General features: G+C 34.5%; 3 protein-coding genes across 3 annotated transcripts; 1 reads left to right on the top strand and 2 right to left on the bottom strand.

Moving 5' to 3' along the window:
- Window positions 1–291: 291 nt before the first annotated feature.
- On the bottom strand, window positions 292–3,377 carry LOC117921156 (p21-activated protein kinase-interacting protein 1-like). Its single transcript, XM_034838963.1, has 3 exons — window positions 2,623–3,377; window positions 1,413–1,710; window positions 292–599 (listed from the first exon to the last, which is right to left on the bottom strand). The coding sequence occupies exons 1-3, from the start codon at window positions 3,268–3,270 to the stop codon at window positions 529–531; spliced, it is 1,017 nt and encodes a 338-aa protein (XP_034694854.1). The 5' UTR covers window positions 3,271–3,377; the 3' UTR covers window positions 292–528.
- A 988-nt stretch (window positions 3,378–4,365) lies between these two features.
- Window positions 4,366–10,948, bottom strand: LOC117920982 (oxysterol-binding protein-related protein 3C-like). Its single transcript, XM_034838716.1, has 10 exons — window positions 10,620–10,948; window positions 10,348–10,441; window positions 9,845–9,961; window positions 9,671–9,743; window positions 9,486–9,604; window positions 9,088–9,209; window positions 8,410–8,586; window positions 7,898–8,042; window positions 5,875–6,053; window positions 4,366–4,766 (listed from the first exon to the last, which is right to left on the bottom strand). Exons 1-10 carry the CDS (start codon window positions 10,706–10,708, stop codon window positions 4,520–4,522), a joined length of 1,362 nt encoding a protein of 453 aa, XP_034694607.1. The 5' UTR covers window positions 10,709–10,948; the 3' UTR covers window positions 4,366–4,519.
- A 7,253-nt stretch (window positions 10,949–18,201) lies between these two features.
- Window positions 18,202–22,233, top strand: LOC117919572 (RHOMBOID-like protein 1). The gene is made up of 7 exons (XM_034836752.1): window positions 18,202–18,362; window positions 18,428–18,772; window positions 19,137–19,300; window positions 20,088–20,251; window positions 20,347–20,603; window positions 21,317–21,443; window positions 21,895–22,233. Exons 2-7 carry the CDS (start codon window positions 18,447–18,449, stop codon window positions 22,015–22,017), a joined length of 1,161 nt encoding a protein of 386 aa, XP_034692643.1. The 5' UTR covers window positions 18,202–18,362; window positions 18,428–18,446; the 3' UTR covers window positions 22,018–22,233.
- Window positions 22,234–22,301: the final 68 nt, after the last annotated feature.

Here is a 22,301-nt window from a genome sequence, read left to right as displayed (position 1 = left end):
TAATTTGAAGGCGTCAAAAGAGGGAGGACTGAGAACAGGAAGACAGGACACAGGAAGGCGACCCCCAGGTGGCAGGTGGCAGATGAGAGGTGCAAAGCCGTTAACCCGTCATAAGGCGTTTGTTTTGTCTAGGAAATCGGTTTGCCAGTAACACTCTAAACCACCTTCCCCTTCCCACACCTGTACACCTCTCCTCATTTCCATTCTTCCATTCATAACAATTTCACGAACGGTTTGTCAAAGCGAATTGATGGAAGTTTTCATACATACATACAGGAAATTTGGCGAGTGGAGTGATGAAGTCATAATCAACCATAATCTTTAATAAAGTACGGCCGTAATCAAATGATACACTTTTATATAACCTAGAAATCACATATGAACACAACTTCAGAATGTCAAAATTGAACTGTTGACCCAACTGGGCCCAAGCGGTGAGTTTCTCAGCAACCCCTAGAGACACGTGCACAACAGCTGACTGCAATAAGCTTATCCGGGAGCTTCTTCCATCAGCATTACATGGATATATCATGAACCTTCCATCACTGCATCCTGCTCTTTTTTTGGGGCATTGCTCACAACCTGTGGCCCTTTGAAAGCTGAGGGGGAAGGGGACAAAAAAAATAGCAACATTTAATCACATTTATAGAGGACATTGGAGCAAGATTAGTTGAGATGAAGACCACATCCACAAGTGAAGCTCAATAGTGATAATGCAAACAAAAATATAAAGCATTGAAAATTGAAAGACAAAGCAAATTTCTACAATGCAGCTCTTTGTAACATTAAATCAGAGAGTTGGTGGTGTTTCCCTAAAACCTTAACTAGGCAATTATGCATTTCTTAATTTTAACTTCCATTCATCCTAATAAAAGAGACTTCAATCTATACCAGCCCACCAAAGCCCACTAACATATTGTTGCATATCAACTAGGGGAGTTCTGGTGTTCAGATCTTAAGAATCCAGTAGGAGCTTAACAGGTCTGATTTGGGTATATAAACCAGGTTGAAGGCCACATGTTACACACACATACACATGCACACCTATATAAGAATACAGGCTCATGCATACATATTCCAACCCAATCAGGCCAATAACATCCAAAAGATGGAGTTTAATGAAAATCCCATATCAAAAAAATTCAAAGAGTGAAGACAAAATATTTCCATCATTTTCAAAAATGTATGTGCCCCTGACAAGCATATGTATAATTACTAATTAGTGAAATGAAAAACCCACATCCAATAATAGCCACAACTAATTCATCAAGACACAGCAAGACCCCAACCAAAAGAAAAAAAAACAGCTAACTCAACAATTACATTGATCAGAAAAGAATTCAAATGATGGAACAACATGCGATGAGGTGTACTAAGAGGAAAATTTTAAATCAAACAAACACCACACTCACATTTTAGGGAGGATCCAGCAAGACATGTCAGCCTCGATTTCGTATTAGCCTCTGCTAGTGGATTCGGCTTCTCCCTGTTGGCCATGCGAACATCCCAAACACGAATAACCCCGTCTGATGATGCAGATGCCACCATGTACGGATCATCATCAGCAGTGCCACTATCATTCCTAGACAGCACAACAATACCTTTCACACGGGCTGAATGTGCATCCTCGATACAGTATGCAACCTTCCCACTAGCTGTGTCCCATGCAGTAATATTCCGGTCCTCACCACCAGTAAATAGAAGTCCATTCTGTCATCATTCGAGATCAATAGTAAGAATGAAATTACAAAAGAAACCAAAAGTTTGGATAGCTTGGCATCTGTCCGCCTAGGAAGAAACAAGGGTGCCTTATGCTCGTATCGATTTATAATTCAAACAAGCAAAAAATTCATTAGGATTAATCTTTTACATGCCATAGGTTTGGGCTTAACTACTTGGCCCTTCTCAGACTTTGTTGATATATGAGGATTGGTTAGCTTGTTAATGGTAAAGGTTGGTTAGTTTCTTTTCTGTTGTGTGTACACAGGTTGCACCCCCTTTTTGTTAGGTGCTTGATCAAATACAATTATCCTCAAAAAATTGCATATATCTTTCCACATGGAAATAAATCCCATAAGAAACCTTTTCACTTACATCAAACAATTCCCATTAAATACTCTGGTGCCAAAGATTCATACATCATTTTCAACATAAAAAGTTCACTGTCCAAATGGCAGCACTTCTCAGAATTAGATTATGTACAAAAAGAACACTTAATCCTGTAGGCAATGCTTAGTGTTATATGATAATTGAATCCATTGAGTTCAAACTTCCATCCCCAAAAATAGCCTGTTAAGCATCCTTCATAAGACATGTAAGTGAAAAAAAAAGAAAAAACATCTTTTCTTCAAGTGAGTTACCCAAAAACATCAAAGTTAATAAGAACCAAATAAATCTTGGAAAAAAAAAGGCTATATTTTCATGCTCTGTTGTGATTGTCACTGATTCATGATAAGACAAAAGAAAACTTTCAAGCTTGCCAGAACTACTTCATACCCAACCCAATAAAACGTTGAAATTACAGGTTCCTTTTCCGAAGTATTCAAACAGCAACAACGTATGCATTGTCAGTCAAAACACCCAAAATTAAAACCAAGTAGTGGGCAAAGAAAACGAACTAACCGAGCCAGGTGCTGCACAAAGAACCCGTTTCGGGTTCTCCATTTCGAAGACCAATTTCGCATCCTCTGCCTCATGAACACACACCTTCTCCTCCATAACCATATAGAACTTGTCACCGCTCAAATCAAATTTCACCAAACTCGCCTCCTTACCCAATCTGCAGTAAAAACTCCTCCTCCCTCTCACGAGATTCAACATGGCCAAGCACGAGTCCCTCCCCACAGTCAAGGCCAACTTGCCCGAGGGGTGGATGGAGAGGTCGTTCACCCCCTTCTTGTGGGCGGCGATGGTCTTGAGGTGGACGAAGGGGTCGGCGTCGTAGATGCAAACGGAGCCGTCATCGGAGGCGGACAGGAGGTTGCGGGGAAAGGAGAGAGAGGAGGGAGAAAAGAAGGAGAGGGAGGTGACAGCGCCAGAGTGATCAGTTAGGGTTCCGATCTCGGAGCAGGAGGAGAGGTCGTAGACCTTAACGGAGTCATCAGTGCCGCCGGAGGCCGCAACGGGTCCAGCAACAGCAACAGACTTGATGGGGGAGAGGTGGGAGGGGTAGGAGAAGAGTGGGGTTAAGGTTAGGGTTTGGGATTTCTTTAGGCTTTTGAGTTTGAATCCCCATATGAATTTCTCATATGACCCTGCTACAATACTCATCTTGCCCCCCTCTCAAGTCAGCGTGTTAATCCCTTGATGAAGAGGGAGAAGATTCAGAAACCCCAAAAACAAGAAGAGAAAGGGTTCTAGTGGGGTTTAGGGAGAAGGTGTAGGGTGATTGGTGGACGGAGAAAGGGTGTTGCAGGGCAAAATCTTGAATTGGGCCCGGATCGGCCCAATTTTGAGGCTGAAGCACTTAGCCCAGTCCATTCGATGAAAAATTCCCTCTGAAACGTCACCGTTTCAATGGTGAAATTAAGTTAGAAAGATTGAATAGGTATGGTTATACAATGAAGTTCAACTCCCCAAGATATTTCATATTCTTTTGGTGGGTTTGATAGATCGTGCATCATGGAGGATCCATCATGACTAAAGATGAATTTCTTTTATCAAAATGTTGTTAGATTTAGATGTACTAACCGCATGAAAAAATTTGTAAAAGCATCTAATGATTCAAAAACCCATTCAATTTGTTTTTAAATTGAGTTAATCTCTTCCAAAAAAAAAAATGAGGAGAAAAGCAAAGCAAAGCAAAGTTAATACCCGAACCCGCCACAAGTTTTTTTTATAAAAAAAGTCAAATCTACCCCTAACCTATTTATTTCCCAATAGGAGAATGACAAGGTGGGTACCCAAAAAAACCCGATCCAATTCCCAATTCACTACTTACCCAAGATTGTTTTAACTTGTTTTCACAATTAACAGCTCCATACTACACGATGGCATGCTTTGGCAATTCCAACATAAGCTACAACAATTTGGCGAAATTCATGTTGTTTTCTTTATCCAACTTCATAACTAGGCAAACGAAAATTTGCCCCTCTTCAAACAGGAAGGTCCATTCATAACTCATCTCAAACTGTAACATGGCCTCTTCATGACACAGCTACAACTTCCATTAATTAAAACCTTTTTACAAGAATACTTCTAGAGACTAAAATTTCTGAAGTCTGAAATTACGATATGTCTGAAAATTTTCCATTCTAAAGTCTACCTCTCAACTCAACTCCTGTGCAAATAGTATATTGTCATTTTCCCATGTATGATTTAGGTCTATGTATTTCTTCCTCATATAATGGTGATCAAAGGATCAAATTAAATTTTAACTCCAATACTGGATCTGATAAAAGCAATAAAAGGGCAAAAATTTGTGTACATAAAATTATATGTAAAGCTAACAAAATAACAGAGTACAATGCCACAATGACTAAGAGAAAGCATATAAATGTATTAACATATGTGATATGCCTTATTCAGAAACCGAATTTCCGTACTGCCAGGGGTTGAACTCTGTTGAGCTGACATCGACTTCTTCAATGCTGTCTGAGCTATCTACAGAAGCTCGATATTCAGAGTATTTTCCATTGTAGCGACATACTTCCAAGTCACCCCAAGGCGTAGGAGAAATCTCACTGGTTATGTCAAACCATCTAGGAGTAAATTGATGGCCCTGAGCCTCTCGGTTTCTCTTTTCAGCTCTCTGCTTCTCCTCCAGTCTAGAATCACAAGGCAGATATGTTAAAAGTCATTATCTATCTCCCCAGTTGCATGATACAAAAGGCATTTGATATGATACATAATAAATTCAACTCAACGACAAAGACATCATGGATGCCATTTCCTGAAAGAAAACCCAAGCTTTGGGCAGTTATGTCTTTAAGCAAGCTGATATTATTTCTATTTTATGGTTACTAGAACTTGTTTCCCAGATTCAAATTGTATGACATTTTTGTAATCTTAGGGCGGACAGTTATGTCTTAAAAAAATGAATTCAGAGTTGTTTGTGTAAAGCAGCATTTGTAGTCTGTCCTTTTCAACTAGATCATTCTCATAATGAGGTTAGGATAGGCACAACCAAATTTTTATGCATAGATGAAAATCTGAGCTTCCCATATAAAAAAAAGAGATTGGACTGGTCATGACTTACCAAACCTTTAGGAAAATCAAATCTACTTGGATACCTACATCCCTCACCGAGCTATAAAATTCAGTAGCACATAAAAAAAAAGGCTGAAAGACATCAGGTTAGGTGCACCAGCAGAAGAAAATCAAAGATCACACAATATGCAAAAATACTAGAAAGGACTAGCAAGTTTCAGTCTGTCCATACACCTAGGCCAGACACCAGCAGAGAATAAAGTCTGAAGTAGTCAATGAATCATTGACAGCATAGGGAGAAAACAGATGTCCTTAAATACTATGGACATTATTCAAAATATTAGAAACATTGACAGCATTAGGGGAAAGCAGATGTGATTGAATATTGTGGATGTTGGTTCAAAATGTTAGAAAACTTGACATTTCATGGGATGAAAACTAGGCATGTTTTGAGGGAAGCAAACAGAGCTATTTATGCTAAAGTTAATGTAGGTGAAACAATTGATAACAGCACCCAAAAAATGCACCATGCATCATGTATGTGGCACAAGCCATGATAGATCCTTCACATTCACTAGTCCTAATCTTCATGTCACCAATTATGAATTGTACTCCACACAAACACACACATACATATGCATATACATATATATGTATATGTATACGTATATGTGTGTGTGTGTGTGTGTGTGTGTGTGTATAGAGAGAGAGAGAGAGAGAAGAAACCTGTTCTTTTCAGAACCAGATTTGGATAGATCACCCTTCTCAAGTGCATATCTATCAGGACGCAAACGAGAATCTGATGCCAACAACTTCCTGGGAGCAGTTTCAAAGCTGTTTATCTTGTGTGCAAAATATGTGAACTGGAATTTATCATTTTCCGGAACATCAGCAACTCTCCAAACCTGAAGGATGGCCAAAACAGAATAAGTTCCAATCAGTTTAGTTTATATTGGAATTATCAGATGCCTGGATTAAAACTGCAAGGCATTATAAAGCTAGAAATCATAATCATCTTGCAGGTCTTCTTACATAGTGGCATCATAAAATGTTCATGTTCTAAATCCTAAGCCCTGAGGAAATTATTCTATTTGCATCAATGTAAAGAGTAAAAGGTTCTTGAAGGGATATAGGTCCTACAACATGCCAGAAAGTTAAAACTAATAATGATTTGCCCCAATTAAGAAAAATGGCATGGATGAAAGGATATCTCGTGAGTTCTGGAAATTTAAGTTATTCATTGCTTTAGGGCAATAGATTTTCATATTAGACCAGGCGAGAAGTAATTGTTTTTATGCATAGAGAATACTTTTTAAAGGCTTTACAACATGCATTAACTCTTGATGCAAGATCTAAATTTTGTTTCATGGTTCCCATGCCAGGTTCATATAGACAACATTTTCAAATGTAAAGAGGCAATAGGAGCCTCTCCATGTCCTCCAAAAAAATGGTAAATGTAAGAAATGCAACATAAGCATCATCTTCCAACCAAATTTTTCAACATGAATTTTCTGTAAAAAAATTCAATTCTGCCAACGAGGGAAATTCATGCTGAATTTCTTTAAAGGAGTAAAATGATATCCCATTGTCAGGGATGTCTAATTCATAAAAATTCTAGTCATTTGGATGTCCTAAGGTCCTATAAGAGATAAAAATAAATAAATAAAATAAAATAAAATAAAAAACTCCTATCTCATTTTCATAGATAGCTTGAGGAGGGATTATGGTGTGCACACCTATTGTTTGTTTCTTTTTTCTCGTTCTTAAGTCTCAATGCCTTGACCATGCTTTGTACACTCCTGTGTACATTTGTTTTTCCTGTCTCATTGGCAGCATTTGTTATATAAGTTGCCTATCAACACACACATAGGGGTGGCAAAGTTTGATACGATTCGCCTACATAACTCACTTTCGCAGGTTTGGGTTGAGTATAATTGGGTTTGGGTCAAATTTGTGTCAACTTGCATAACACAAATTTGACCCGAATTAACCTATTTAATAATTCCGTTGATTGACCTGATTATAACTTTAAACTATTTAACATATATTTGACTCATTTTAAATTTTTTTTTAAATAAATAGGTCAATTGAGTCATAACATATTTGGTTGAGACATCAATCATATAAACTTATACAAGACCTAACTCAACCTAATTATTAAATAAGAGGACTTGATTATTAAATAGGTTAAATGGGTTACACGACTTATTACCTGTTTAATAACTTGGTAGTATTTAGGTTTATGTTTTTGACACGATTATCATTTGTGTTGGGTTTAGGTTGACTTATGTAATAGAATACCTAAGCTTTGACACAACACAAACACGACCCATCAACACAAATTGCCACCCCTACACATACACACGCATTGCCACCCCTACACACACACACATATATTTACATATGAAATTATAGGTGCAAACCAAATTCCCTAAAATCAATAAGTAATGTAAAATGAAATTTTAATTTTGTAAACATTGCTCAAAGATCACTGATCGTTTTTCATTCTTCATTTCAAAGACAAGATGACACAGATTTGCTGAAACCCTGTTTTAATCCTTCATAACAGAAAGGAGAAGCCAAAGATGCCTATGTCTCTATAAAACTACGGGAGCTTTGAAAGTGAAAAATAGTTTCTGCATTCTTGTCAAGAAATAATGCACTGAAAGGTGTGTGCTATATATCAAAACCAGGGGTCCATATCAGCAGCTAAAAAGATGCAATAGCCATGATGAATGCAAAGACTAACCTCCTTTTGTTCACTGCCAGGAAGGGGCTCTCCTTCCAAGTCACAAGGTTGATAATTCATTGACTCATTCCATTTCCCAGTTATCAAAATCTTGGGTTCCTCAGCAGCATTATATACATATCCATCCACTTCATAACGACCAGCTCTGTAGTAAAATACCAATGCATACATAAGCTTAAGTAGAATATATATATATATATATATATATATATATTGAAACTATATACAGGCAACAGATACTGAAAGAAAAGTCAACAAGATATCTCTTGGCAAAGAAGAACTTGACAATAATTTCTTAGGACCATCGTCCCATAACCCCATCATTAGTCCTATGAGGTTGGCAGGTGGGTAGTTTATACATGACAAATAAGGCTCATTTCTACATCTAAAGCCTTGTTTAAACGACCAAAATGCCACAAAAAAGATTATGTCCATCAGGAATGGAAGGCATGTAATTTGCTCATGCACTAGCCACAGCAATTAACACCACCAAAAATAAAAGAAGCCCATACCCGAACCAGCCACATGGTTGAAAATATAATACGACTTTGTCCCCAGTGGTCAAGTTTGTCATGATCATCTCCCCTGGTGAATCAACCCAAGTACGTCCAAATATGAGGTTGTTAACTTTTGTAGCAGGGGGCACCAAATCTAGGACTACACCATCTCTTTTGAGCGTCACACGTGTCCTGCATATGGATTCATTAAAAAGGAAATAAGACAGCATGTAGTTTCTAAAATTGTGTATGAACTAAAACAATAAGAGAACAAGCAACAAACTGAGATCTGAGTCATAGAACCAGCTACCAAGTATGGTATGTCAAAGCACTCAAAAGGCTATTTCCTAGCGAAAAGTAGAAATAGAAGTTATTAAAAGGTTTTTTAAAGCTACTATTTCACACAACAAGATCCACATTTTCAGCCTCATGGCAATTAAAAACTGGGAAAACCTTTCGAGTTCTAAATAAAGTATGAACATGGATACCATCTCTGACTGCATGAAAAGTGCATAATGTGCAAATTAGCTAGCCTATTAGCTCATTACTGTCAGCCCTTTGATCGCTTACTTCGCTATCCCTCAAAAATTAGAAGCATATGTTCCCATGTGAATCTCAGCAATCACTTGAGTTTGGTGAGGAAACAAAATGAAGCCATTTAAACTGACAAACCAAGATAAATAAATGTTTTACCTTCCGAGAGGATAAACGTCAAGCGAGTTCCCTAAAAATTTGGTCTTCAACTTTGATGTGATATCATAAGCGAAATGCTCATTTTCAGCATGTGCAGCACTGATTGGAGGGTGATGACTAATCTGAAAGGAACAGGAATTTGTGAAGGATTGCAGAATTAGGTACTATTATGTAGAAGTGTGATTGGATACTGAAAAATCATACAGATATACTGGATATTACAGTTCCAAAGGCTGATTGTATAAGTACCACTTAAAATTTAAATTTAACTAATATCAAATGCAACTGGAGAAAGAATAGTTGCTTCTCAATTACAGTCAAAAGCATCATCAAAAGGGGCCAGGAAGAACTGAAAAAAAAATAAGACCCAAATGAAAACAAGGTCCTTAAAAGCTCACCTGCTCTGCTATAAATTTAATGCCACCATGATTGGTCAATTCATAAGTCTCACCAAGAATTGGATTAAAAGGCTTCCAGGTACGTTGACAGGCGTAATACATTGATATAGCCCATGATGCTGCAACAGACGAGTGTGAGGTCCAGAACAGATAATTCAATAGAGAGATAGAAGGGGAACGCTTACAAGTATACACCAATCGCAGGTAGGGATCCTCACATTCATCTGCCAGGTCTAACAAGTGGGAGTATTCCATCAACTGTAACAGGTATCATACGGTTAGTAACATTCAATCAGCTGAACTGCCTTGAGCAGCCCTAACATTACTGCAATACAGTTTAAACACAAAAATGAAAAAACCTCTGCCATTCTCTGCAGTATCGTCAACGGCTCAAAAATCATAACAGGAAGTGTCACCATTGATGTGACATCAGAGCCTATATACTTGTGCATCATCTTCCAGTAACTGTCCCGGTCCTGGAAAAAAAAATTAACCCAAAAAATGAGCATCAATAACCATATGTAAAAATATACAGAGAAGCCTTCTTTTCTTTTTCCCCCAATTTATCACTCCATCACACTGCACAAGCTCCTTCAGGTAGTTAAGTTTTAACAAAGGGAATAAATCAATAAACCTTTACAGGTTAAATTCGTCTTCCAACATTTCAGAAAGAAGATGCATCAAAATAGAAATTTCCATCATAGGTCTTGGTAGCATCACCAAAACCCTAAAGGCTGAATTTTAGGAACAATTTGCATGATTGAATTTGGTAAAATTTTGTTTAACTATATAAATATATTAGTATAAGGGTAAAAGATCATATTAGAAATGATAGAAAAGAGGTGGGTAAAGAGAAATGCACCTCCTGTCTCCACCTTCCTCTCTGGGCTTCCGCTTCAGCATCTTCAGTGCCTCCTTCGGGGTTTACTACTTCCAGCCCTTCGTAACCCATCAAACTGAACAAGAAAAACACCATGGAACCCATTAACAATTTGTTCAGCAGCACATAATTCGACAAATCAGGCATACAAAACAATTTTTTCCTCAGGAAACATCACCACTAATTTCAACAGTGAATGAAGTTAGAACGATTAGAAAGGTATGGAAATCAAAAGCGGCCCCAAACCGTCGTACCCATTGACAACATTGCCCAAATTCGCAAAGCTCGAAACGATGGAGGCCAAGAATCCACCGCCTTGCTTCTTATCATCCTTGGGAGCCATCTCAGACACTCTAGCTTCTCAGGAAAACTATTGAACAAATTGAAAGGTCGGAAATCGCAGAGATGGGCGTTGATGGAATAATTGAAGACGATGATCGAGTGGGAAAGGAATGATTTAGAAATCTTTATAGGCAGAAGAGCAGCAAGGCTGGAGGCTGGTTGGCGCTCCTCTCGTTTGAAGACAATTTCTGATGATATTCGACATTTCTTTTGATTGGATTCATAGATCCACGCCACGCGTCTGCCGGAGGCGGTGGAATATTAGTAATCTGCGTAGCACTCAACAAATTCTATTTCAATTGTTTTCAATTTTGAATTATCATGAGTTTGGTTTTGGGTCAACTCTTTTTTTTTTTTTCTTAAATCATTTTCTGTTTAAAAGAAAAAAGAAAAAAACCCAATAAAATAATAATTTAAATTTAAAAAAAAAAAAATATATATATATATATAAGGTAATTTCATATGTTCTATCATCTTAAATGGAAAAATCCTTCCTATCTTCAAATTATAATTATAATTATACGCACCATATTAATTCAATATTACTTTTTAAAACATCTTATCTATATTTATTCATCTATTTTATTATCTTTATTTTCTTAAAAATTATTTTTCATGTTTTTTTTAACTAAAATAAATTCTTTACTATTTTTCATGATTTTCCTTCTTTTTTTTATGTCTCTTGAAAAATGAAACTCCAATTTTTTATATTTTCTATTTGATAAATATTCTTGTTGAAAACGTCACGCGCGGAAAAGGCGCGGTGGGAGGAGAAATCCTCCTGGTTCATGAGAACAGGCGAAGAAAACACCCTTTACAGCGGCTTTGAATGGTCGTTGAATTAAAAAAGGGAAAAAGCAAAACGGAGGAGAATAAATTCTATTTCCATATGCAATCTACTACTTCCACACCATTCTTCAAACTAAAATCTAGAAGATGCTGGTCCAAATAATCTCCAAAACGGTCTCCGAGAAGAAATTGGAAAATCAGAATGAAAGGTTGACGGAGAAGAGTCAAGAACGATTGCTTCCACGTTGTGTTAGAACTTAGAACTTGTAAAAGTAATCTCTCACTTTTAATAGTCTCAAAAGTAACCTATTTAAGACAAAAATACCCTTGGTCCGATCCGTTTTCCCTTCTATTATTACTTTCCCCCATTTACCTTTTTTTATTCTTGTTCAACACATTTTTTCCGATTAGACCTATAAATCTTTTAATCATATTTGTCGTGATGTTCATGGATGATTCAAAATATTACAAAGGGCTAGATCCATGCTACAAGTTGTTTCAGGGACCACCTATGATGCTTTCTTTATTTTTTAATATTATATTTCCTTGGATTAGTACTTTTACTCATATATCAAAAGTTTAATATGAAATTCGAAGGAGATCTATTCTTTCAAATTTAAATTCAAAAGTGTACTTTTTTCAACACATTTTCCCTTTAACTATTATTTCAACCCAATTTATCTCATTAGTCCGATTTTTCTTTTTTCTTTTTAGCATTCTTTTTTTCAAATTTTACATAGATTCTCTTCAATTTTTTTTAATTTAAAGCGTTTAAAGTTATAGTTGGATAAACAATGTATATTTATTTTTTCATATATTTTTTTTATTTTCCTATTTATTGAATATTTTCACACCTTTAACGATATGTAATAAATATTTAAATAAGTTTGAAATTGTTTTAATTTTTTAATATCATTTACAGTCATGAAAAAATTAGTTAAAAGAAGGAAACGATCAAATAAACTCGATACCAATGCATTTATACAAAATGAATTTGATACCTATTAAGTTAAGATTAAATATGATAACTGTGTAATAGACTTGAATTTAACATATTTCAAATTTGTTCACAGTTAACTCGATAGTGATTATGTTTAGGTGTTCTGTGAAGATTATGAACTTAACTATTTTCAAGTTTTTACACAAAACAACTTGACAATAGTTAAGTTCAAATTAAAATGTTAATTGTAGACATAACTTCATATGAGTCTATACAAAATCAACTTGATAATTGTTAAGTCCAAATTAAATATGATACTCTATAATAGACTTAGACTTAACAATTTTTAAGTTTGTTCATAGTTAATTAGATGGTAGTTATATTCAAGTATTTTGTAAATACTATAAACTTAATTACCTTCAAGTTTATGCACAAAATAACTTGATGAAAATTAAGTTAAGTTTAAATTGTCAACCGTGGACATAACTTCCAATAATTTTATACAAAATCAACTTGATACCTGTTAAATCCATATTAAGTTTGATAAATTTAAAATAGACACAACTTCTTTCAAGTGTGTCCACAAATAATGTTGCCTAGAAAGTCCATAGTAATGTTATTAATAATTTTGTAATAACCTTGTCATTCAATTAGAAACCTACAATCATGAAGCTACATTTAAATTTATATTGACATACATCAAATTGTCCAAGTTAACTACATATGTCAACATGTCTAACTATATATATCACAATGTCCAACTACATTAGCATAATTAATAAGAATGTCATTCTTTGGTAATTTAAATTGCTTCAATTTCCTGTCATGTTTAATCCATCTTGCTACATAGAATACAATTAACATACATGAATAAATAACCAAGACCATGAGATTCATTATTACAAAAAATTAAAATCGATAACAAAATGTCAAACAACTTCTCAGTTGAGGAACAAGTTTGGAATATGACAATTGCATTCCAATAGTTAGACCAAACGACCAATTATGGACATCTCATAAAACTTATACCAGGAGCCTATCAATCAAAATGGTTTGATTTCCCAAAAACTTCAATCGGAGGTGCTTCACCTGTATTACCATCTTACTATCTATACAGATGGCGAGGAAGAGGTTGTCTGCACCGATTGTGTCATACTCAATTGATAGATTATGATTTTGGCCATTGTCTTGAAATTGAGCCTTAGTGTCATGCAACTTTTTTTTTCCAAAAATGTGTATTTTCTTTGTAATGAATATGACATTGTAAAAACCAAAGGTGACATTAGTCTTTTTTAAATGCTTATTTCCTCATATCCCTAGTAGAACCATTTCTCCATTAAGCACTATTGCTAAGTAAAAGCCTTCTGATGGCTCAGGCCTATATTTGAATTTTGCCAAAGAGAGGGCCCAATATGTGTAGACTTTAATGGAATCTCGAAACTCTTAGACCTTTTTCTTTTAGTGAACAACAATGGTTTTATATCAAATTTACGGAGACATTAATCCATCTAATCATTGATTTCAATATTAAAGCACAGACTCACTCCAAGATTTTGCTCCATGTTATTATGATCAAGTAAGATTTGGCTCTTAATTTACATGAACAAACGCATGTGACCAAATTTTGAGTAGTATTCATAGAGACACTTGAAAAAGCAAAATCAACTACTTGAACCCCATTTTCACCAAAACAAGATGAGAAGTTTCTAATACTGACACAAGAGGAAAACTCAAGATCTCCTTGTTTCTTGGCACATATAATGACAATTTGGCCCCATCTTCTACTATTGCAACATCAACGCTTTGTTTGGTTGCCCAAAAAACTAAGGAAAAGAAAAAGAAAATCAACTCTAGGTGTTGCATTTTTTTATTTGATTTGAACGCCAAAAAAGAGAGAAGACGTATGGTTTCTTAGCAAACAAAATGAATCTAATGAAATAAAAAAAAAAAAAAAAAAAGACTTAACAAGAAAAGAAGAAGTGCATTGTACCAAATTGGAAATCAAAAGAGAAGTGATGAACCCCATGCTATGTTCCATATGGCCCATAAATAATCTAGTAGTGGTCTCAAGTGTCAAGTAATGGTTTGGCTTGACGGGGAAGATATATGAGTATTTGTGATAAAAGAAATAATAAAAAAAATATGAAAAGAGTGAAATAAAATTAGAATGAGAAGGAAAAGGGGACTGAAATAGTTGAAGGGTATTTGTGTTCGAGTTAAGTAAATTTTTAGGCTATTAAAAGTGGGGGGTTAGTTTTGCAATATTGAAGGAATTTTATCCTTTTTAATTGGTTATCCCTTTAATTTTTTAATTAAAAAAATTAAGTATTAGAAAAATTATAAATATTTTATAAAATCATTGTTAAAAAAAACTTTGTATAAATTGGAAATATTTTATAAGTCTAATGATTTTTTTTTAATATTATGTTTGGTTATAAAAAAATTTGTGGAGAAAGAATAAAAAATAGAAAAAAGAAAATGTAAAGAAAAATAGGTTTAAAAAATAATAATTTTTATATATTACTTTAAATATATTTTATTTATTTTAACTATTGAATAAAAATATATAAATTTTTAACTACTTATAATTGTTTTTTTTTATGTGTTCCATAATAAAATCAAACATAGAAAATAATTTTTTTAATATTTTTTCATTGGATAGTTTCTTAAAAATTAGAACAAAATATAGAACATCAACATTAGATAATTATAAATCTAAACCTATTTTCTGATAGCTTTTAAAAGGTTTCTTGATTTTTTTTCTCTAAAAGCTCAATTTTCATTTGTTCATTTGGTCTAAAAGCAGGTAATACCTACACGATTGAATGCAAATCATTACAAATAATATCAAAATAGGCTTGTTTTGCCTTATAATGAGTATTTATCTATTTGACCTTACAATCCTATGAGACACAACAAGGATGTTGTGTTTGTATAGGGGATATTTGTGATATCTTATATTGTAAATAAGTATTTAACCTTATAAACAACAAACAATTTCAACATAATTGAGTATGGGTCATTACTTTATATTTTTTCAAAAAAACTTTTAAAATAAAACATTTTTATTAAAAAAACTTCGAAAAAAAAAACATTATTTACTTTTCAAGGGTTTCTCAAACTTTCATTTCAATTAAAAGTCCATTTGACAATATTTAAAAAAGTCACTTGTAACTTTAATTCTCCAAAAGTTCAATTAAAAACATTTTTTTCCATTCTAAAATAATTTTTCCAATTTTAATCCTCCGAATTACTCAAAATGCAAGGGGATCCGGTGAATGGGGAGTTTGTGGATAATACAATTGATTGTCACTTTTTTTTTTTTTTTTCCCTTTCCCTTCATATTTATTTTTATAAATTATATATATTTTTTTCTCAAATGGAAAAAACCATAAAAGCAATTGAAAAAAAAACATGTTTTGATACATATATTTATACGAGTATCTAAAAATAACTAAAATGACGAATATTTTTGGGTTAAAACTACTATTTTTTATCATCAAGGTTGTACTTTTTAATAATATAGATACTTTAATCATCCTATATAATATTTTTAAATCCATAATACATAAATTTTGAATTATTTTTGAAGGGTTTTTATACATGTTTTACAAAGTATTTGGTATGCCTACACTTTAATCATCTTATATAACCACGAGAAGTGATTAGGGTTTGAAAAAATGTTTGTAGATGTGGAAAATTTCAAAAAACAAAAGGTAAACAATTGTGGCGGTGTGATGCGTCATATAGTGAGGAGGTGTGAATGCGTCGAGCGGTGAGGATGGATGGGAACCACTCACTTCATCCCACGTTGATATTGTTTGTGTTGTTTATATAGTTAAAAGAAATATATCACATGTAGCTTCGTCGCATACAGCTATTGTCTCTATTGTTTATATAGCTAAAATAAACTATACTACATGTTGTACAATGTTAGAAACTTCATGTGTGACATGTCATATTCACATTATATATGCACACACTTCAAAATTGCAAGTCCTTATGAATAATAAAAAAGAATTACTAACTCTGAGATTCTATTTGATTCATAATATCATGAGACTTGATTTATATGGTTGGTTTCGCAAGTCATTATAGGAGTTATATTTATAATTAAAATAATTTTAAATTTATTTTTTAAAATTTTATTTATTACAAGTTTTAGATTTGAAAAAAAAATTATGTCTTTTGATTTTTAAATTTATTAAATATTTTAACTTTGAACAAATTTTTTGGAACTCGAGGCATCCTTAGGTAGAATATCATACTAATGGTGTTTAAAAGGTGCAATATTAACAGCTTTTAAGATGAATAATTATTGGTGTATGGGTATAATAAAACTTTTATAAAATAATACTCTTCGGCTATCATTGGTGGTTAAGATCAAAATACGATATCTGTATTTTATGATATCATAGTATTAATATTCAAGGATATCATTTCTTATTAATATTCGATAATATAATTTCTAATAATAAATTATATTATTGGATATCATATTCAATAAATATAATATCTTAAGATATTATATATAATAAAATATGTTATAATGAGATATGTTTATGTCATATTTTTATTTAATTTTTAAAATAAATAAAAAAATAAATGAAATACATATATATTTTTTTTACCTATTTAAAATAAAAAATACATTGTATTATAATATTTGCTATTAAAAGATATAAAACTTATCTTATGTTTACTACGATTTAGATATTGTTCAATAATTCAAAATTTAATAAATATATATTTTGATTTATTAACATATTCATTATTGAGATATTTTAAATTTATAAAATAAAAAAGTTATATTATGTTATTGAATATTCGAGCTTGGATAAATGTTGTGATAACTTATTTAATTACTTATCCAATCACATTATCGTCCAAATATGAGGTATGTTATCCATTATTTTATCTTATCATTTGTTATATTTGATCAATCAAACAACTCTTAAAATGAATTAAAATTAATATTTTAATAAATAATTTATTAATTTATTATTTGATGAGATTAATGATTTTATTAAGAGTACGTTAATAAAAATTTTACTTGAAGTATTTATAATAAAAATGATTTATTTATCGATGCTTTTGGAAGAATTATCTATCAAAAATTTGTTTGGAAATCATTATAAGCATGTTTCACCTTACAAGTAGTTTTTCAAAATTTAAAAAATGGTCCATAAATTTTTTAGATAGGGCGTTTAACAACCGTCTTTCTCTTTTGTAGCATACTAGCATGGTGGGCCATTGAGCATGCCGAAGTCAACGATGTGGTTTGCCTGTCGCTCTACTCTGGAGTCTGGGTTTCATTCCCTAACAAGCAACAATTATTACTTACCACTAAAAGGGCCACAAGCCGAGGCTGCGGGTGTGCCCCTCTTCCTCGTCACTCCGGAACCATTTTTTTGTTGGTCGGGTAAGATAAATGTGACTTAAATTCTACCCTTTTCCCATGCTCCACTGAAGGCATGGCCAATCCTGATTGAACCCATGAGTAATGAGCGTGCGAACTTTGACTTAATCTGCTGGGCATGTGCCTTTGAATTGAGATTCTCCTTATTATAATTTTCCCATGTGGGCAGGTGGCCAAAGTCTATAGGGTTTGCTTCGTGAAATCTAAGAAATAGGGCCATGGCTATGAAAAAACTTCAACCCTTCTGTTTTTTTCTCTTATATTTTTCTAATATGTGAATGAATTGGATTGATCAGATCAGCTAATCCATACTTGGAGTATTTTAAACTGTTAATAAAAATTTCACAAGCTTGTCAGTTTAACCTAACCTTAACCGTATTCAGCGACGGAGGGCCACCAAACTGACCGTCCCGCCGTCATCATTTGGCCCACATGAAAAAAACCAAGGCAAAAAACAAGGAAAAGTAACGTCTGGCGATTGGCAGCCGTCATCCGCCTACTGAGCTGGTAAAATGTTTTGACTTTGTCTGATATCTATGATCTGTATAAACCTTGAATCCCGTTAATCCCAGCTTCTGCAAGTTGTTTGCAATGGCGAGAGATCCTTCATCAAGCATTGAAATTCGGGTTCTTTCAAAGCGGGGCAGTAATGTGATCCACCCGGTTGAAGTTGACACACCTCTGCCATCTCCGAGTCCAGGGCCGGTGCCGGTGGTCTACAGAGAAATCAAGCATTTCAAGAAATGGGTTCCATGGTTGATACCTTCATTTGTTGTGGCCAATATTATTATGTTTGGAATCACCATGTACATCAACAATTGTCCCAAGAACTCCATTTCCTGCATTGCCGATTTCTTGGGCAGGTTCTCCTTTCAACCGTTTAAGGAGAACCCTCTTCTTGGGCCTTCATCATCGGCGTGAGTTTTGTGGACTTGTTTAGATTTAATCTGATTTTATTTTTTTCCTTCTCTAAATGCTTCAGTATGGTCTTCTGGGCTCTTTTAATTATTACCCTCTGTTTGGTTTCTGGGAAAAATTAGGGAAATGAAAGGGGCAGAAACTCGAACGAGATATTCACATCTTTTAATTTTTGATGGGCAATCCTAATTAAATGGGATTTAGCTGATGGAGTCTTTGACACTAAAATTAGGATTAATTTGAAATTCTGTGTCACTTAATCAATTAAGCTGTGAGCCTGTGACCTGCGATTTTCCTTTTCCATAGACAGTGAATATTGATACGGACTGGTTGTATTTATCTGAGAAAATGCGATTTCTTTAGGCTACAGAAGATGGGCGCCCTAGACGTAAGTAGAGTGGTTGACAGACACCAGGGATGGCGCCTTATCACTTGCATTTGGTTACATGGTGGAGTTTTCCATTTACTGGCCAATATGTTGAGTCTTTTGGTTATTGGGATTCGGCTTGAGCAAGAATTTGGTTTTGGTATGTATTCAAAACTCATACTCTCATCAATTTGAGTACTGATCTCAACACATTCTGAAAATCTACTTCTGATTTTAAGCATTAGCATTTAATGTTCTTAATGGAGGCTATGGATCTCATGTTCAAAAGATTGAAATGTGCATCCAAACATTTTTAGTGATTACCTCCCAAAGACCCCTGGCATAATGCAAGAACATTAGAAAAAAAAAATGCAATAACTGGACCGGCATCATGATGCTGCAGAAGTAATGGGAGCTATCCTCTGGAATTGATGTGGCTTTATGAAAGTGTATGGTGGAGGATGAACAAAATCTCATCATCAATATGCCTTAATTCTTTTACTTCTTTCTGTTTTTTGTTTTTTTGTAAAATCAAACCTGTATTCTTTTCTTTTCTTGAGAGCTAAATACTTCATGGACTTAATTGGAGTTCAGATGGTTTCATTTTGATTCCCCTCATTGGGGGTGTTTTAAGTTTTTTCTACGGTTCTTCTTTGTCGTATTGAATTGATGCTTGTATCAAATTTTCAGATCCTGTTCAATTCCAATACGAGTTTCAAGGTCACAGACTGAAAAATCTTGAAATCATTTGAAACAGTTGGATTCATTGCAGTTGCCCTAAGTTTCCTTTATGTCATGCTTGATGGGTCCAGGATGATATTTAAGAACTATTATTTATTTTGGTTGGAAATCTGTTTGCGCATACAAAGGCTTCATTATTTGTTTCTGCTGATATTTGAGTTGTTTTAACTTATAATCCCTTCCCAATTTGTGTGGTTGTCTTACAGTAAAGGTTGGATTGCTCTATGTCATCTCTGGATTTGGTGGTAGTTTGTTGTCAGGCCTTTTCATCCAGGAGAACATCTCTGTTGGTGCCTCCGGTGCACTCTTTGGATTACTTGGAGGCATGCTTTCTGAGCTCATTACTAATTGGTCAATATATGCTAATAAGGTACTTATGAGTGGTTCTCAGATGACTTAATCGTGAATCTCTAGCTAGTTTTATTTTTGAACCCGTTTATCTTACAATTTATTGAGTGTGTTCAGCTGGCAGCATTCTTGACCCTCGTGATCATCATTGCAATCAACTTAGCAGTGGGAATCCTTCCACATGTGGACAACTTTGCTCATATTGGAGGATTTCTGTCAGGTTTTCTTCTTGGATTTGTGTTTCTAATCCGGCCCCAGTTTAGTTGGGTTAGCCAAAAATATGCTTCTCCTGAGCATTCAACTTCACCCAAACCTAAATTCAAGACATATCAATGCATACTATGGGTGGCTTCTGTGATCCTTCTAATCATTGGGTGAGCCTCTGAAATCTGTTTTTGTGCAATCTGACCCCCTTTCTCTGATTAGATAATAGATACCACTTCAGAAAAAAACCAAATTTAAAACAGTACTGAAATTGATGACTGGAAACTGACTAAAAGTGGCACGAGAAACCAAAAGTAATTTTCTTCACACTATTCCACAAGCTCATATAAATGAAATGCCCATGCCCTTGTTTACTTGATCATGGTAACTAAGATCCTCCAGTAGGCACTTTTACCTCTGGATGGTTTCCTGTTTTCTCCATTTGGTAAGATCTGCGACTCTTTTGAAGCTTTGATCTCTGCTGCTTTCCTGTCCAAGTCTTGCTCAAATCATGTTTACGTTCAAATGGTGGAACAATAGACTCTCCTTTTTTTATTCTGCCTGAAACATGTTTACGTTTCCTATTTGTGTACAATGGCTTCCTGAATGGACTGAGGTTGTTTTGACCAAATATGTCACTCAAATGCAGAGAATATGATCAAATCCCACTGATGAAGTAATATAGATGCTTTTGAAGCTTCGCCATTGCACCAAGAGATAAATACTGGATATCTATAACATGTAAAATGTAGGATCATGATCAGCAAATTTGCATCTGGATTATCATTTTTCTTTGTTTTTCCTTTAAATCATGAGCTTCAATCATGTATTTAGCACAACTGAATGTGGATGCTGTTTGATTTGAGCTAATCTAATTTTACAGGCTTACCCTAGGTCTGGTTATGCTCCTGCGAGGGGTTGATGCAAATGATCGCTGTTCTTGGTGCCATTATTTGTCCTGCGTCCCTACTTCAAAATGGAGCTGCAAGACAGAGCCTGCATACTGTCTGGTAACTAATGCTGACACTTCCTTTTTTCCTTCATGTACATGTCAAGATGTTAGTCCCCTCCTTTCAAAGCTAAACCGATATTTTTAAACCTGGATAGCCTGTTGACCAAGTAAGGAATTTGCTTATGATCGAATGGTGTGACCATCCAAACCATCCTGCACCATATTAGCTAAAGAAAAAATATGCAATACCTGCCAGCTAGAAGACAGGGCATCGCGTAATCAAGGGAGTAGAAGCATGTGTTTAGCTGAGGCTCTTTTTGGATTTTAATCAGATAGGAAAAGTTCCATGAGTTCAATTCATTGTTGAATGGATCGACATTACCAATAATCAAGATTTATTCATTTATCGAACATGTTTTTAGGCTTTTAACCAATGCATCTTTGACATGTATTATATATGGTGTTACATCCATGAATTTAATGTGCATGAACTGATTGCCCTGTTGCAGTCCAACCAGATAGGCAACCAACTCAACCTGACATGCTCGAGCAATGGTAAGTCCAGCATATATCTATTGGCAGATCCAACCAGTTCCCAGGTCCAGGGGCTATGTTCTCAGCTCTGTAATTGATTTGGACGAGAGACAGATGGAAGATGGTATGGACTGCTAGGATCATACGGCTTCATCAGTGTGGAACATTTTACAATGTTGTTATATCGTTGCCTTTCAATCTACACGGTTTGTGAAAAAATCTTCTGTAAATTGACCATGGAAACAATATTTATTTGATATGCATCTCCACTTTGGGATCTACTTAATGGACATTTTTCTGGGTCTATTTGGGAATTTGAGAATATATTTGTGCCTTAAAACACAGATGAACATTCATGAGAAAACTACTTCCAATCATCCTA

This window comes from Vitis riparia, chromosome 8, assembly GCF_004353265.1.
Source record: "Vitis riparia cultivar Riparia Gloire de Montpellier isolate 1030 chromosome 8, EGFV_Vit.rip_1.0, whole genome shotgun sequence".
NCBI classification, from domain to species: Eukaryota; Viridiplantae; Streptophyta; class Magnoliopsida; order Vitales; family Vitaceae; genus Vitis; species Vitis riparia.
The sequence above is the reverse complement of the archived record's forward strand: the minus strand, read 5'-3'. Positions and strand labels throughout refer to the sequence as shown.

Excerpts from the sequence above, each read along its gene's own strand:
- LOC117921156 (XM_034838963.1), bottom strand. The coding sequence starts at position 3,270 with ATGAGTATTGTAGCAGGGTCATATGAGAAATTCATATGGGGATTCAAA. Across the intron at positions 1,711-2,622 it reads TTTGTGCAGCACCTGGCTCG|AATGGACTTCTATTTACTGG; the intron begins GTTAGTTCGTTT and ends GAATGATGACAG. Across the intron at positions 600-1,412 it reads TGCTGGATCCTCCCTAAAAT|CTTTCAAAGGGCCACAGGTT; the intron begins GTGAGTGTGGTG and ends CTTCCCCCTCAG.
- LOC117920982 (XM_034838716.1), bottom strand. The coding sequence starts at position 10,708 with ATGGCTCCCAAGGATGATAAGAAGCAAGGCGGTGGATTCTTGGCCTCC. Across the intron at positions 9,962-10,347 it reads GAGGAAGGTGGAGACAGGAG|GACCGGGACAGTTACTGGAA; the intron begins GTGCATTTCTCT and ends TTTTTTTTCCAG. Across the intron at positions 4,767-5,874 it reads TCTGGTTCTGAAAAGAACAG|ACTGGAGGAGAAGCAGAGAG; the intron begins GTTTCTTCTCTC and ends TTGTGATTCTAG.
- LOC117919572 (XM_034836752.1), top strand. The coding sequence starts at position 18,447 with ATGGCGAGAGATCCTTCATCAAGCATTGAAATTCGGGTTCTTTCAAAG. Across the intron at positions 19,301-20,087 it reads TGAGCAAGAATTTGGTTTTG|TAAAGGTTGGATTGCTCTAT; the intron begins GTATGTATTCAA and ends GTTGTCTTACAG. Across the intron at positions 20,252-20,346 it reads GGTCAATATATGCTAATAAG|CTGGCAGCATTCTTGACCCT; the intron begins GTACTTATGAGT and ends GAGTGTGTTCAG.